This window comes from Panthera tigris, chromosome F2, assembly GCF_018350195.1.
Source record: "Panthera tigris isolate Pti1 chromosome F2, P.tigris_Pti1_mat1.1, whole genome shotgun sequence".
NCBI classification, from domain to species: Eukaryota; Metazoa; Chordata; class Mammalia; order Carnivora; family Felidae; genus Panthera; species Panthera tigris.
The window spans coordinates 27,659,669-27,676,745 of NC_056676.1; the positions used below are offsets into that span (position 1 = coordinate 27,659,669).

The following is a 17,077-nucleotide window of genomic DNA, read 5'->3' on the forward strand; positions in this document are numbered from 1 at the left end:
CAAAATATTTCTTATAGATATAAGAACAATATACAAAATCCTGTGCCAAGCACTGTTAGGGACTAAAAATTCAAAGACCCAGATCTCGGGAAAAGTATAATATACAGAGAAGAGTGATATGAAAATAATTAAATAATAATTCTTGCATAGCACCAAATTAAATGAACACTGTAATACATTATTCATTATACCTGGAGATGGGAAAAGGGTGTAGTTTATAAATTTGGTTTGAGAGATCACCAGGGTTTTGTTATTGGGAAAGAAGGGCATTCTAGGTTAGGAAAACAGGATTAGAAAACCATAAGAACACCAGACATATTGCAAATGTTAGCTATGAATGAAACTTAATATGCATGAGAGAGGTAGTTGTAGGGAAAGGTAAAGTAGGTTGGCTTCAAATTCTAGAAGACCATGCAAAAAATTTTAACTATGTTTAGTGGGTTTCCAGGAACCATTGAAGATTTTTGAGTACTTTATGTTTTATAAAGTTAATTCTGGTGATAGTGGAAAGCATAAATTGGAGAAGAATATGTTTAGATAAGTAAGTAGTAAGCATATAATTCCAATAGTCAAGAAACAGATGATGAAGGTAGTGACCAGAGAAAAAATGGAAATGAAGAATGTAAGAGAGACATTGAATAGACAGAATTAAAATAATGAGGTTTGAAAAATTATTAGATGCAAAGATGAGATGTGAGTAGTTATTGGATGGAGTAATTGAAGACAATTTTAAGATTTCTGTCGTAGGTGGCTGACGAAATAGTGGTAATATACACTAAAATAATGAGAAGAATGAATAGTTTGGAGGTGGAGGTGGAGATACAGCAAAGGGATTCCATTTTGAACCTACTGAATTTGTGTTTTTGAAGACAATCATGGTGGATTTTCAATAGGCAATAAAAATTCTCAAGCTATACTTTAGAAAAATATCAGGCCCCCAAATTATAGATTTGATAGTCATCTATATATACAAGTGGCAGTTAAAACTACTGGGGTAGGGGCGCCTGGGTGGCTCAGTCGGTTGAGCGTCCGACTTCGGCTCAGGTCACAATCTCACACCCTGTGAGTTTGAGCCCCGTGTCAGGCTCTGTGCTGACAGCTCGGAGCATGGAGCCTGCTTCAGATTCTGTGTCTCCCTCTCTTTCTGCCCATCCCCTGCTCATGCTCTGTCTCCCTCTCTGTCAAAAATAAATAAACATTAAAAAAAAAAAAAAAAAAAACTACTGGGGTAAATGGGATTACCAAACAGAACATAAAGAACAACAACAAGAAGAATAAATATTATTTAAGAGATAAGTGGGGGAAACAGCAAGATGAAATTTAAGGAAAAGATTATGGGGAAACTAACAGCAGTAACTACAGTAGCCAAAGGAGGAAAAACATTTCAAGAGAAATAACAATGTAAAATTCTGTATACAGTTTGATAGGGATGATTACTGTGAAAAACCTTGAATTTTGTGATTAATCTATGTTTTTTTCTTTGAGAAAGCAGTTCTGGTAAATTGATAAATAACATAAGTCAAACTGCAAAGAAAAATAGAGGAAGCAGGGAAAATTAGTATCTACCTCTTTTCCTATGAGTTTGGGAGGAAATGAAAGTAAAACAAGTGAGTGACTTAAAGAACATACAGCGTTAAAAAATGGAATATATTTTACAACAGGGGAAGTGTAAGCAATTTTATAGGCATTAGAGAAATAGGGAAAAGAAGCAAAATTGAAGGAACAATAATGGGGAGAAGATAGAATCAAAAACACCAGTCAGATATTAATGTTGGGCAAAAGACTCTTGAATAAAGAGATGGACAGTTTTGATGTGAGGATAAAGAAAGAGGAATTGAAGAAAATTATATAGGATGACCTTGATCTTCTCATAGAGTCATTAGGCAAGATTTTCTATGAAGAGTAAGAATTTGAAAGAATTTGAAATATAAATAAGACTTGAGAAACACAGACAAATAAAGAAACTGCTGTTGTTAGGGATGATAAAGAGGTCAGCAAGAAATGAACAAAGGGATTTATGAGTGGCTTTGAAGTCACTTGTTGCCTAATTAGTGAAACTATTTCCTAAAGGAATATACCCTGTGCTTCTGGCTTTATAACACTTTTAGGCTTAGATTTCTCATTACAAAGTTTTGATTTGCTAAGTATTGTGGAAAGGAAAAAAAAAAACAGATTTGAATCAGACAAGAAATTAAGTAATGATACAAATTACTAGATTATGAATTTACAAAAACAATGTAAAAATTTGCCCATGTTAAAAAAGGAAGTATATATATATCTATGTTTATCTATCTATACAGAGAGATCTGTATCTCTCTCTATATATAGAACCTTGAATGAAGGCATAAGAGTAACAATTATCACATCACTAAGATCAGAGATGAATTGATGAACAGAGAGAAGAATGAGAAGAAAAATCATTAGTAGCAAATAATTGGAAACTTTTTGAACTTGAGAATTTTTTTATATACTGAAAATCAGGGAGAAATTGAAGAACTTCCTACAATGAAGGTCGATGGCATAGCATCTCTAATAGTCAAAATCTTATTGTGAAAACCATCAAAAGACATTCTATTCTTTTTCTCATATTGGGTAAAATGCATTCTAGCAATGTTTTGAATGTAATGAAAAGATCACTGCCTTGGAATCAGAATAAAAAAAGGTTTGGCTTCACCTAGTTAATACATGTTGCCTCTTCTCTGTGATATAAATCAGTATATGAGATTACTTTTTGAAAGTAAGCTTTTGATAGGACACTATCCAAACTCTTCTGAAGTGCAATACCTGTCCCTATTATACCAAATGATACTTTACAGCATGTAATGTCATGACTTGGTGCAGAAATTAGAATTACGCCTTAAGAGAGGAGACTTTTGTGGAATTTTTAAAATCGTGTCTATTTATAGGGCTGTGGTCTTTTTATTTCTTCCTTGCTGAGATTCGCTCCAAGTGTAACTAGAATATAGTGCAATTCAAGGAAAAAGGTAATTGAGGCAGCATCAAGTTCTGGAACTCTGTTTTGAGCTCAAGAGACCTAGTCTGAAGCCCTCTGATTTTGTGAGATTAAGGGTTTGCTTTTTGGGAATAAGCTACTAGAATCTTAACCCTGAATTAGATAAATAATTAGTACCTTTATACAGGAAAAGAAAAGAGAAAAAGATCGGTAGTACTTAGCATGGAAATAAAACAGCTGATATTTCCAGAATATTTTAGGAATGAACAATTTGCTTGCTAAATTCTTTGCAAAATTCTTTACAATTCATTACAATAGAGTTTCCTTCTAGGAAACTTTCCTGTAGGTCTCCTAAACCCTTTCAGTCAGTCTCTGAGATACTTTCAGTAGGTTCACAAGTTCAAAATTATTTTCATAATTATGATATTTGCTTTTTTTACTTGGCAGACATTTGCACAAATGGTGCAAAAGCATGGTGGGAAAAACTGCTGGCACCTTAGCACGAATCAAGTCAGCAACACCAAACTCCACTAGTAACCCTGGTATTCTTATACACCACCATACACTCACAGTTAATATTTTATAAATACTAGATTTACCTACAGATATACTTGATGAAGCAGTAAAAAAATATTAATTTTGTCAAATCTTGGCCCTCGAATACAGATCTGTTGAATATTCTTTGTGATGAAATGGAAAGTCACATGAAGCATTTTTGCCAGGTACCAAAGTAGATGGCTGTCTCAAGTCAAGTACTTGGGTGACTACTTGGGTTGAGAGCTGAACTAGCCACTTTTCATAAATCACCATTTTTACTTGAAAGAACAACTAACAGGCAAACTGTGGTTTTTCAAACTTGGATATTTGGCAGAGATATTCTTGAAAATGAACAAAGTGAGCTTGTCACTTCAAGGGGAGCAAACTCCAACTGTGTCTGTTGCCAATGATTAAATCTGAGCTTTCAAACAAAAATTATAATTTTGAAAAACTTATTATCTGTCCCTGTGACCTTGTCAGTTTCCCAGTTCTTGAAGACTTTGCTAATGAGTTAGGTGGTGTTACCAACAAATGTGATATTGTACAATGTAGTACCATTTGGCAATTTTGTATAACCTAGTGAACCAATATCCTCCAAATGACCAATGCTTGATATTAAAAAAATATATATATATATATACACATATATATATTTAATAAGCATAAGCAAAGATCCATTTAAAGTACAAGGTAGACAATAACTTTCAATAAAAGAGTATGGAAAGTATATTGATATGATTACAGATTCCACATTGCAGAAAAAAAAAATCCACAATCATCTGAAAAGGCTATTAAAACTCTCCTCACATTTCCAACTAAAAAAATCTGTATGAGGCCAGATTTTCCTCATATAATTCAACTAAAACAACATATTGAGACAGATTGAATGCAGAAGCAGACATGAGAAACCAGATGTCTTTTATAAAGCCAGACATTTACAAAATTAAGCCAGAGAATTGCAAAATGGAAAACAATGCCATTCTTTGTCACTAGTTTTTTTTTTTTTCGCTTTCAAAAATATATATTTCACTAAAAATATATTATTTATGGAAACATTTAATGGGTTTATTTATATTTTAAGTGAATTAATAAATATTTTTAAAAATTTCAGTTTTAATATCATATGGTAAATATGAGCAGATATAACCACATAAACAAAAACTCACTACTGTTCTTAAAAATTTTTGAGAATGTAATGGATATCTGAGACCAAAATGCTTCAGAAACACTAATGTAGACTAAGCCCTAAGCACACAGTAAACTACTCAGGGGCTTTTAACACACTTTGCATGATTTCATAAAGAACAATTGAGAAGTTATGTAATTGTATTTGTATATGGGACAGGAAGAATTTTCTTTCTCTTTTAAACTTAAAAGAGATCATACCATTCATATTAGAGAGAAGACTTCAGTGCTTGCTGATGGCATTCTCTCCATTCTTTCTTCCAAGTCTGTGAGTCTCATTTCATGTGTCCCCATTTACAGGAGTAAAATTAGCATGTTATCCAGTCACCATTTGGCTCATGACTCAATGTCACTATAAAAATCATTTTAGCAGCTTCATAGGCCCAACTTCTTTTAGGATACACATCTGTGTGGAATGCTTCAATTTGTTTAATATAGGAGACGTAAGTACATACTTTTCCTATCCTCTTGCAATCTGTCTAAATCTGTAAAATCTGCTAAGGTAAAATCTTTTGGTTTATTTTTGCAAATAATTTGTCCATATGATATTTAAAAAGGTAAAGAGCATAAACAAGGGGAAGACCAACATGAATCTGAATCTCAGTTCAGAAATCCATTATACAAATGAAGAATTTTTAGAATACCAATATACTGTTTCTTTTGTTAAAGAGTGAGAAAGTAAGATTTTTTTTTTAAGAAGGGGGAAAGAAAAAGCAAGCTTGTTTCTTAGTTATGAATTTTTATTGGATTTTTAGATATCAGTATTTGGAAATTTATGTTTTATAATTTAATCTAACTTTAAATGGTGCATTTAAGTAATAAAATGTTTTTTTTCTCTCTCTCTCTAATCAGACTGTGAATATTAAAATAATTGGCTGTTTTGTATAACTGGATAAAAAAATAACATTTTATCTTGTTTGTATCCAGTACTACCATTTTGTGGTATCTACAAAATTCTAATTAAAGCAACATAAACAGGAAACTCTAGTGAAGCCCACTTTTGGTAAATTTTGCAGGTTTTATTCTGATTAGTTTTTTTTATAAGGCCATGTGTGCTAATTGCTACTCTTTTAAACGTCTACCAGCTGCTGATATTTATTAGATTTTTTTAAAACTTTTATCATTATTTGGTAGGTATCAATTAGACATAATCATTTGGCAATAGGTTCCCCAAAATATCTAAGCAAAACTACAAGTCATTATACAGTGGAGTATTCAGTGTAAAAGATATTTCCGGTCTCTGATAGTCATAGGACTAAACTGAAGAGCTGTGTCTAAATGTTTAACTGAAAGAAAAAATAACATAGCTACCCTGCATGTAAAAATAACTCTTTTTGAGCACCTAAGGGGAATTCACTAAAAGAAATATAGTCATGGAAAGAGAGAGAGAGAAAAAGAAAGAGAGTCCATAGCATCTATATATTTTGTCTAAAAATATAATTGTATTCTTCATTCATGTATTTATATGTATGCTATTTGTCAGCTATTTTTCTTTTTACTGAAAAATAAGTCTATTGTCCGGAGAAATAAAATGTAATAAAAATGAAATGCTACTTTTGTGATAACTATTGTTATAATAATAATTATAATGGCTACCATAATTGAATGTCCAGTACTTAGCGTATCAACCTAGTAAATATGTTTCATAAGTGCTTAAGGAGAGGAGAAGTTTATAGGAATAAACTCTTCTCACAATCATCATTAGTGTCTTTCAATCCAATTGAAAGCCATATATACACATTTTAAAGGTGAGCACAATATACATTTACATATGTCATAACCCTGTTTCTTATTTCATGTTCATGGTACTTAAGAGAATACCATGTGAAAATTCAAATTAAGTTGTTGGCTCCCCCCTTTATAAATAGAAATACTGCCAGGATCTTTTAACATTCCCAGATATACAAATCATTACACAGTATACATTCTTTTTAATTCATATCTTCTCATGGAAAATGTCACCACTTTTTTCTGTCTCATTCTTGACATTTCAAATCTCCTTCAAACTACTATTAGCAAAGTGAATAAGATACTAAACCCCCACAGGCACATGTATTATTATGACAGTCTACCAAGAAAAATGATAATGGAAAAAAAAAAAAAAAAAGGATTTTGTTGCAAAATACAGTACCTTTTTATGCAAAACCCATCAACCTGGGTTAAGTCATAGTTCTGTGTATTATTTAGCAATCACTTACTATTTCTGGGATTTATTTTCTTCATCTGAAAATGAGGATATTTTTGGGAAATAATACCAGTTGTGCTTTTTTAAAAGCCTGAGTTTTAAAAAGCCATAAAGAGACTAAGAGTGAAAGACAGTAACAGTGATTGTGGGATGAATTTATTCCTGTAACTCACCTTTCCTGAAACTTTTATGACATAACATTTATTAGGTTGATGTGCATGTGAAACTCTAAATCATCAAAGTAAGGTAGAACCTAGATACTGTGTTGGTTAATTGGTGGTAGAGTAGATAATGAAAATATCTTTATAACTAAGTAACATTAAACTACTCCAAGGTCAAAATCTTTATCCAAACTCATAACTTACTCGCATACAGGCAATCTGGTAAAACAGAAAAAGTAAACTGGGACTTTCTAGACCTTCATTCCAGAACTTAACTAACTGTTAAGTGAAGATGGTCAGACCATAGAACTCTCAAGTCCTCAGATTATGTACATGTGAAAAATTCTGGATTTTTAGGATTTGGTAATTTAGTATAAACAGGGAAGAGGGAGGTTCTCTGTGGCTACTAATGAAAGATGTAATATATTTCTTCTTCATTGTTCAATTCTATGCAACATACTTTTATCTAGCACTGACTTTGTGCAAAGGACTCTACTAGGAATTGTATGTAATTAAAACATTAAAATGTAGTTCCTGTCTTGTCAGAGCTTGTGATCTGTCTAGAAGAAGACAGTGCTACTTAGAATTTAAGTGCCTTGTACAGGCACAAATCAAGGCCAGTGGGAATGCCAGCTGAGGAGACAGGGGAAAGAAGACAGAGAGAAGATGGCATTTGGCTGAATTTTGAGGGCTAAATCCATTTCACTGAGCAGATTTGTTAGAAGAAGGCATTCCAGGTGGAATAACAGACTTGAGCAATACACCAGCAGAGAAGCTCTGGAGAAATAGTGTATGCTATTCAGCAACATATGAAGTATGAGAGCTAGTAGTTGAAGTTAAAGCAACAAAAGTGGGTTCTTTCCAGATTATGGAAAAACTCAGCTATAACCCCAGGACGAGCTTTTCCTGTTTTACAGAAAGTAAATATGAGTGACATCAAATAAAAATCAATATGACTTGGCAAGTTATTAGACATGGATATCAAGTGAGAGAAATAAGCAAAAGTATGTTCCAACACAGTGTATTGGTGAGGCCAGTTTACTCTATTTGTGTTTTGTTGCTCTTTTTTATTGAATTTGAAATGCTTATGCAAAACCAGGTGAAAATACCTATTTAGCAGGCAGTTGACCTTGTGTGTGAGGAGCCTGGGAAAAAGAGATGCATACTTTTGCATTATCCATAGTGAGGAATCAGAAGCCTCAGGATTAGATGAGTTATTCAAGTTAGAAAGAAAAAAAAAAAAAAAAGGTCAAGGACTGACCTAAGTTCCTATAAAAATGTCCCCTAGGAAAAGAAATTTGTGAAGAATACCAAAGTCAAAATAGGATGAAACCAGGATAGTAAGATGACAGACTGTTTTATTTGTTTGTTTGTTTGTTTGTTTGTTTGTTTCAGCACCTATCCACCAGGTGCCAAACCAGGAGAGTAAGATGACAGCACCTACCCACCATGTGCCAAACATTGTGTTAGGCTCTTTAGATACATGATCCACATAAATTCTCATAGCCACCTTGAAAACTAAGTATATTTATCACAGTTTATAGATGAAACACTAAGTACAGGAAGATTAAATATAGCATAACAACTAAATGGAAAATCTAAATTCAAATACAGATGGCTATAATAATACTTATGACAATACCTATAATAATCTTGCCTCTGTAGTTTGCTGTAAGTGGTAGGGGAGAGTTTCAAGGAGAATGTAACTGGCAATGTCATATATTGTAGAGAGTTCAAACAGGATGGGCACTTGCAAGAAATTTTATAATTAATCAGTTACTTAATGTTAATACAGATCATTTCAAAGTAATGTCCATAAAATATTCTACATAAAAGCCAATGGAATATGGCAATTCTAAAGGTTTGTTCAAGGAAAATGTGAAATAAAAGTAGCTGAACCCTTGTGAGAAGTTTAATAAAGGAAAGAGATGGTAGTGCAAAGAGTTATAAAGATTGAGAAAAGAATATTTGGTTAAATGATTGGTTTAGTTGTTTTGATTTTTGTTTTGTTTTGTTTTTGCTTTTTTTTTTTTTTTTTTTTTTTTTTTTTTTAGTAAGGGGACTTGAACATGCTTACAAACTTACAGGAGAAATCCAGGGGAGAAAGAAGACTCAAATTATTGACGAAAAAAAATTATGGATGGAGCAAGGTCCTACAGGAGGTGATAAGAAACAGAATCAAGAGAATGCCTTAGAAAGTGAGCAGCTAGTTCATCTAGAAAAGAAAGAATAGCGTTTTACAGAGAAATGTGTTTGAGACAGGAAGAAAGTTAAGAGAATTTACAGCAGATGTCCTACATTTTCTCAGAGAAAGAAGATGCAAAATCATCTCTTAATGCAGGGGGTATCTGGTTGTGTGGCCTGCGAAGCATTTGGAATCCTTCCCACAGAGAAAAGCATAAGGAGGAGTCAACTAGAGGTGAACAAAAGAATTTCTGAACAACCAAGAGTGTATACTAATAATAGAGTCAAAAATTTTCAGTTGAGCCAATTGGCACAATTTTGTAACTTTTTCTGGTAACATTTAGCTACCCAGGTAATGAGATCAGAGAAAGTGCACCATGCTGTTTTCCTAGGTGAGGCTTAGGAAAATCAAGGTGAGAGTAGGTCAAACGGATTTCTTGAGGCTAATAAGAAATGGTCAGCAATTGATCCAGACTGGACCTAAAGAAAGCTAAAAAAAAGTTAAAGGAATTAAAGATTTTACCAGTGTGAAGAACAGATTCATTAAGAGTAAGAGGGGAAAAAATGGCAGGTGGTTATGACCACAAAGGGAATCTCCAAATTCATAATTTTAGAAATGCGATAGTTTTGAGTGATCATTGTTTTTACAGCTTCACTTGAGCTGTTATTAACTATCATGCCATTCAGCTCTCCCATTACTTATTAGAAAATGGAAGACCAGGAGGTCATGTGATTTTCAAAAGTCACTCCATGACTAAACCCAGGATCTTTTGGGGAGAATTTTGAAATTTTAATAAAATAATAACCATTAAAGCATATTCCCTTACAAAATAATGGTACGTATAGTGAGTGAATGGAAAGCAATGTTATCCATAATATAGTCACAGTAAGCATGTAGTATACATGTATTTCCTATTTCAAAAGTACATTATGCTATTCCTCCCTCTTTCTTGTTTCAGCTTCCTCTTAAAGAAGCAAAATGTAACTTTTCTCCAGATTGAAAGAACAGCTCCTTCCTCAATATGCTTTGGGGGAACTAAACCTAAAAGAATGTGCTACTTACTGACTGCCATCCTAAATTACAGTGTAGATAGCATCAAGTTATTTCAGAGTGCCAGTGTGCATGCCCATGATGATGTATGGGGTCCACCATTTTTGCTTCCCCCATATTTCTTACATTTTGAAAATATTCCTTTCTCTTGACTATTGATGCGTTTTTAATCTTAAACTACAGTAAAATGTAATTGGAATGTTTAGGAATAGGAGGGAAATTATGTTATTTTCAAGTTCTGTTTCAACAAATTAGTACAACAGAAGTTTATTGTTTTCTATATTACTACCCATTCCTCTTTTGACCTTTAGGGAAGGACATAAATTTAAACAGAAAATATTAAAAGATTTGCATTTGGTGGTCTTCTGTTAATACACATATCATATTTTACCTTGAAAATATTTTTTGCATTAAGTCTTTAATTAAGTATGTGTATCACAAGTTTGGGGAAACTCACTTTCATTGACTCCTTTTTAAACTTGAAAATTTTATTTCGAAGATTCAGTCAAGAATATTATTATTCCTCTCAAACAATGACTTAACAAGGGGGACCATAAGGGAGCTGTTCTCCTGGACTGGGGGCAGTTATTTGGTCACTGACATTGATTAGACTTGCTGGTTAATAGTGCTAATAAAAAGCAAACTGAATTTTGGTCAATTTCATTATCATTCTTAGAGTCTGTAGACAGTGTAACTTGCATTCTGCTTATGTCTAGGATGGACCACTTCGATTCCACCCCCAATTTTGGTATGCCATTGATCTCAAGTTCTCTCTGGAGTTGAAGACTGACTAAAGTGATATTAGAGAAGGAGAATTTTATGATCTAAACCAATACAAGTTATGGTATTCAGGCCAAATCTGCTCTCGCTCCTATTTTTGCAAACACAGTTTGTTTATTACATGTATTTAGCACATTTACTTTGACTATTTTTGCCTTATAATCACAAAATTGAGTAGTTGGAATAGAGACCATATAGCCCTCAAAGCCTAACGTATTTACCGTCAGGCCTTCACAGAAAAAATTCCCTGACCTTTGATCAAGAATTAAAGCATTACTTGCTTTTTGAACATGAAAGCAAGACAACTATTTAACATTCATATTGTAGACCAGTAAGCTAACAAGCATCTTTGTTAAATGTTATCATCGACCAACATTATATTTACCTATTAGTTTTTCTTTGTTTTGTAGTCCCTGCTATGTGGATATTTGTTAGCAATGACTGATGTGGAAACTACATATGCAGATTTCATTGCTTCTGGAAGAACAGGTAGAAGAAATGCAATACATGATATCCTGGTTTCCTCTGCAAGTGGCAACAGCAATGAATTAGCCTTGAAATTAGCAGGTCTTGATATCAACAAGACAGGTGAGTTGTTTGACACACATCTCTCTATGAACATGAGATGATTTGTACCATTTCACTGCATAGGATTAAAACATGAAAAACTACCTTTGAAAATAATTTAGTAGAGTTATAAACAATCTTAGACAAGATAAAAGTCAGAGACTAATCCCTTAGTCACTCCTATTTCATTTTCAGTGACTTCTCTTTATAGGGTTCCCACTCAAATGCAGAATCCTTAATCTGATTTTACTAATGCAATGAATAAAGCACATGGGTTTTAAAAAATCCTAATCTCTATAAAAGCTCTGAAATTTCTATGTAGAATATTTAACAAAGTTGGAGCTCCTACCTTTGACAATATTGGCCACCTATAACATTTCAATAACCACTTCAAAGGAAAAGGGTCTCCAGGATCAATTCTATTGAGAATGGGAGTAAAATAGTTTGTTATATCAATGTCTTAGGTAATAAGATCTTTCAGTTTTCTTTTCTTAATAGAATGGGTTTGTGGAAAATTTGTCTTATTATTGGGCCTTGGTGCTCTTCTTACCCAAGCAATCTAACTTTACCAATGGAAAAGTAAAGCAAATGTAGATGTCAAAGTACTTCTGAGTATTTAAATGAATCCCAATAGTTCTTTCACCCACAGCTTTTGCAAGTATTAAAGCTAAATGTATTTCTCTGACAAATCTTGTGCAAAAATAACCTTTAAAATTAAAAGAGGAGTTCACAATTAAGGAACCACAGTGTTGTGTACGTGAAAAGTCAGCTTCTGACTCATGATAACTATTCAGTACTTCTTTGCTATTAGAATTTTTATGGAAGAGCTTTCCAGTTATTGGAAAACTGAGTCAGAGTATATGTTAATGAAACAGCAACATTACCCTAAAATACCTAGGGACAGTACTTTATTCAATGGCTAAAGGTCAGCAGGTCACAGATTGGTCTTTTAAAATTCAGATTGAAAATAAAACTTAACATCACCACCTTGGAATATACAGACCTATGTATACTTTAGGTTTTGTTGTTTCCCTATTATTACTACCAGAAGTTGCTTCAGAAAGGATTTAGGGAATTATTGCAATTTGGTGGTATGAGGTAAGTAAAATTTTTTCTGTGGTCTTTGAGAAGTTGCTAATTAATTTCTTTTATAAGATTTATATTTTTATTTGTATATTAATATTCTGTTCTAAATAATATGCATTATTTTTAGCCACCCTCAATATATTCATAGTACAGTTACATTTCTTCTTTTTCTCCTCACTGAAATTGAAACTCAACAGCATCAAGACCTTTCTTATACAAGAGAATATATTAACTTGGTATATAGCAAATGAAATAATAAACTGATATTTTATATTAACAAATATAATAAAATAATTTTATATTTTATATTTTTAAACAGTTTAAAATAATTCAAATATCATTATGCTTCTAAATGTCTTCTTTTCTAAACATTTCTAAGTGTTAATTGCCATTCTCCAGGCTCCTAAAAATTTTTCTGTTTCTTTTTAAATCCTAAAGTCCAGAATCAGGCAAAATATAAGCGGTAGTAACTTTTTTTATTATTCTAAGTACAAAGAACTAAAAATAGTAACTGTACAACACTGACATATAATGACAAACAAAATATCAGTAGCTGAGTATTGTAAGGGACTTCCTCTGTAATTCATGAGTGTTTCAACTTCTTTTTAATTTATACTCAACAATATTGCTGTCCCATGTTTACATGACTTGTTAAAAAGCATCTATTTAGCCACACCTCTGTAATTGCAGCATTATGCTAAGAAGCCCTGGGAAGTGTCCCCAGACACCCAGAAATCACAAGCCTCATGGGAGCCAAGTTCCTCATCTTGTATTTATGCAGTCACTTTCATCCTTAAATATTCTACTGTCTTGCATCTGCCCTAATTTGACTTCATTCCTTTGGTTATTAAGAGCTTTTCCTATTTATCAAGTTCTTGCTGCATGCTAATCTACACATCTCACATTCAGGCCATCTGCACATCTTGGGAGGTTGTTCATTGTTGTAATAATGAAAGTAGTTTATGAACATGATATATAATATATAATGTAAACCCCGAGAACCCCTTTAGAACAGAATATATCTATATAAGAATATAGATATAGATATAATTTATGTAGAACTGCTTTTAATTTCTGGAAGTATGGTGTATAGTGAAATGTTTTGTGTATACTTGTTAAGAGTAAAAGAGAAATTGCCTTTCAACATTTCCATCTAAAGAAATGGAACAGTCCACTTACTTCTATCCATTTGAATTATGGTAACAAACATTTAGCAAACATTGATATAATTTACGTTATTGCAACGCCCAAAAATATTTTATCCACTAATATTTATTGGTTGCTTAATGATGAACTAATACATGCAAACATATGAATCTTTGAATCAAGGATTGCCTACAGCTTGTAAGTTTGAACTTTAGATAAAATTACCTATGTGAAAAGAAAGCATTATTCAATTTCAGTGCTTGCTATGTCATGAGCTGAGATTGCTGCTGAGGATGCTGGTTTTATTGGCATTGTACATATGTTCTATAAGGGCAGACCAGAGGCCATCATAACTGTTCAGCAAGGGACCGACCAGCTGACATAATGTCCTTTCATACTCCACTGTTGCTTTTAATTTAATTAACTAAACCTCCGAGAAATCAGCTGGTTATCAACAAGTACTATAAATAATGTAAAATGAAATTTTTAAATATTTCTTAAAATAAAACAGGAGTGAAATGGTAGACTTGCTTCTTATTTCTGATTTCTGCCTAAAATCACTACTGATTTCTGCAATCTGTGAAACTATTAAGTGCCATCACCTGACCTTGAGATTTCCTGGCTATTTATCAAAAGCATAGATGATCACTAACAACTATAAAAATTGAGTTATTATTTTGTGCTGTCCCAAGTTCTTAGCACCAGAATTAGCCATCCCTTGAAACTCTTATACTGTTTTCTTCATGAGAAATTGATCACCAATAAAATATACTTGTCTCTGTAGAATTTATGACTTTTTGAGTATTTCTGAAATTTTCAATATGATATATTAAGAGTTGGTAAATATAAGCAATAGCTTTTATTTGCCTTTACCCTTTTTTCATTGTTTCTTACAGAAGGTGAAGAAGATGCACAACGAAATTCCACAGAACAAAGTGGGGAAGCCCAAGGGGAAGCAGCAAAATCTGAAAGCTAATGCCCCACTTTGATAACTTCATCAACAGCTGACAATGTCTCAAATCTCCAGGCCTGGCTGGAATGAATTTGTTTCCAAGAGTGAAAAGGGGGGGAAAAAAATGGCTGTGCTGCATTGTAGGAATCTGCTCATTGTCATATTAAAAATGGGGGCAGAGGCTGTGGCTGCAGACAGACTTTTCTCTACCTCTGTCTTTAGCAATGGTTGAAATCATGTGGCTTGTGTTTGGATGTCATTTTTGAATGGATCCTTTCACTTGACCATATGATAAAATGCTTGTAGAGAGTAGCACAGACCTAGATGATGATTCTTCCTGTAGCATCTGGCCCCTCACAATGTCAGAGGATTTAATTGTGTTTAATTGCAAAAGGTTGGTTGAACCCCAGAGTTTAAATATCTCTGGTCCAAGTATTCATCCAGTAAAAGAACCATCCAGAAAGCACTGTTTTTAGCATTATGTATCTGTGTGTTCCTGCTGTGTTATTTACACTGTTTTGTATTGTACAATATAGACACTCAGCACTGCCCCCTTCTTTGATTGCTAATGACAAACAAAAACAATGTACGTTACTGTGAATTTTTATACCACTCATTTTTAAAAGGGCTGCCTTTTTCCTTCTCCACAGTATGGTGGTGTACACAGGATAGATCACAATTTTTTTTAACTTAATCTTTCCCTTTGATTCACTGTTGATGGATTAAGTCTAACCAATTCACCAAGAGTCCTTTGCTTTATTAAACAGGCATTTGAAAATATCCATTAATGTGAATTTTACTTGAATTCAGTCTGTTTGGTGTCTGCACAGACCAGAATTCAATCTGTAAATTTTGTTTTATTTTCCATTGTTGAACTTTTCCCACTAATATACATTTAAAAAATTTTTTAATTATGAGGATTTTGGAGAATCAAGATGGTGGGAAAGAGAATACAAGATAATTCTAAGAACAGGAAATATTTTGTTCTTATGGAATCAAATTTCTCAGTGCTGTATGGTACTATTTAAATTTGGAGGACAACTTATCTGCATGGAGCTGTAACAGATGGAAAAAATTATCTTGCAATCATGTGGCCACCAATCACAAAAGTAAAGCCCTTGCATTGTGTTTTCCATGTCTTTTTTCAGCCCTATCAGATACAAATGTTATTATGCACTTTTTAATGTTTGTAAACTTTTACTAATAATTAGTGTGAATTGCATTCTGATACAATAATAATTATCATTAGAAGCTAACAAAATCCTCAGTAATACTGTTGATAGGCTCTGCTGTGTTTTGACATCATGGTTCTTATGTGGAAAGTTTCTGTGAGCTGTGTAATCCCTCTGGTCAGTATTATAAAATCACTTATCAGTGGTAATAAATAAGGAACCAGTAATATGCCAGTGGCTCATGGATTACTGGACAAATAAGTAACAGAAAGACCCTTTATAATAAAGAGCCCAATTAATTATCCTTGAGGTCTTAGATAGAGTCCCATATGAAGTAGGTTAAGCAGAATCTCCATAGATAATCTCCATGGACATAGTGGGAACTCAGCTCTCCTCTATAGCTGCATATAGGATGAAATTTACAGTATGTTCCAAATGAGTGGGATAAGGGCATTGGTATCATTTGTCCTCAATCATGTATTACTAGAAAAAAATGTCAATAGGGTGAGTCTCTCAGAAAATAGAAGGAAGACTAAATATTAGAGTACTTCATTCTAACCCATTAAGGTCCAAAGTACCCAGTTAAAATTCAAATAAATCCACCTATTAATAATCTTACAAGTGGGAAAAGAGGTTCCTGAGGCTTTTTTAGACAATCTCTCATAGTCCATTTAAAACATCCAACCCATAAAATCACTCTTTCAACATCCTCATTTACTATTCTCATAGCTTTCTTGTGAATCTAGGTAAAGTTCTCTCCATCCTTAAAGTTGTGGAATTCCAAACTGATTTCATGTAGTTTTGTAAAGTTTCGGTAAGACTAGTGCTGAGTGTATGTGGAGAGTTTATATTCCTATGTGATATATTATTATTAATGCATGTGGTGTCATGCTTGTCTTTGAATATATAATAGTGCTAAATTGCAAAGTCATATGGAGCTTTTTGAATTATTTTGACCTCTTACTGCTACTTTGTCTGCTATATTCAAACCCAGAGGCATTCCCAAGCTGGAAGATAAAAATCTACTTTCCAAAATGCCTACAACCTACAAATGTTGCTCAGCAAAAGTTCACAGTGTCTCCCAAATTGTACTGTAGTATCTTTTTCTTGCAAGTCAA

The 17,077-nt window shown here is 33.1% G+C and overlaps 1 protein-coding gene across 3 annotated transcripts in view; it reads left to right on the top strand.

The window, feature by feature from the left end:
- The window catches only part of PKIA (cAMP-dependent protein kinase inhibitor alpha), a 92,619-nt gene extending 76,340 nt beyond the window's left edge, over nt 1-16,279 (top strand). For 2 of the 3 annotated variants that reach the window (XM_007073805.2, XM_042973661.1), the window contains exons 2-3: nt 11,447-11,624; nt 14,732-16,279. In XM_007073805.2, coding sequence (XP_007073867.1) covers nt 11,474-11,624; nt 14,732-14,811 — 231 coding nt within the window. In that variant the 5' untranslated portion in view covers nt 11,447-11,473 and the 3' untranslated portion in view covers nt 14,812-16,279. Of the gene's footprint in view, nt 1-5,068; nt 5,119-11,446; nt 11,625-14,731 lie in introns of those variants that run through there. The other variant, XM_007073804.2, reaches the window with a different exon arrangement.
- The last annotated feature ends 798 nt before the right edge of the window (nt 16,280-17,077 follow it).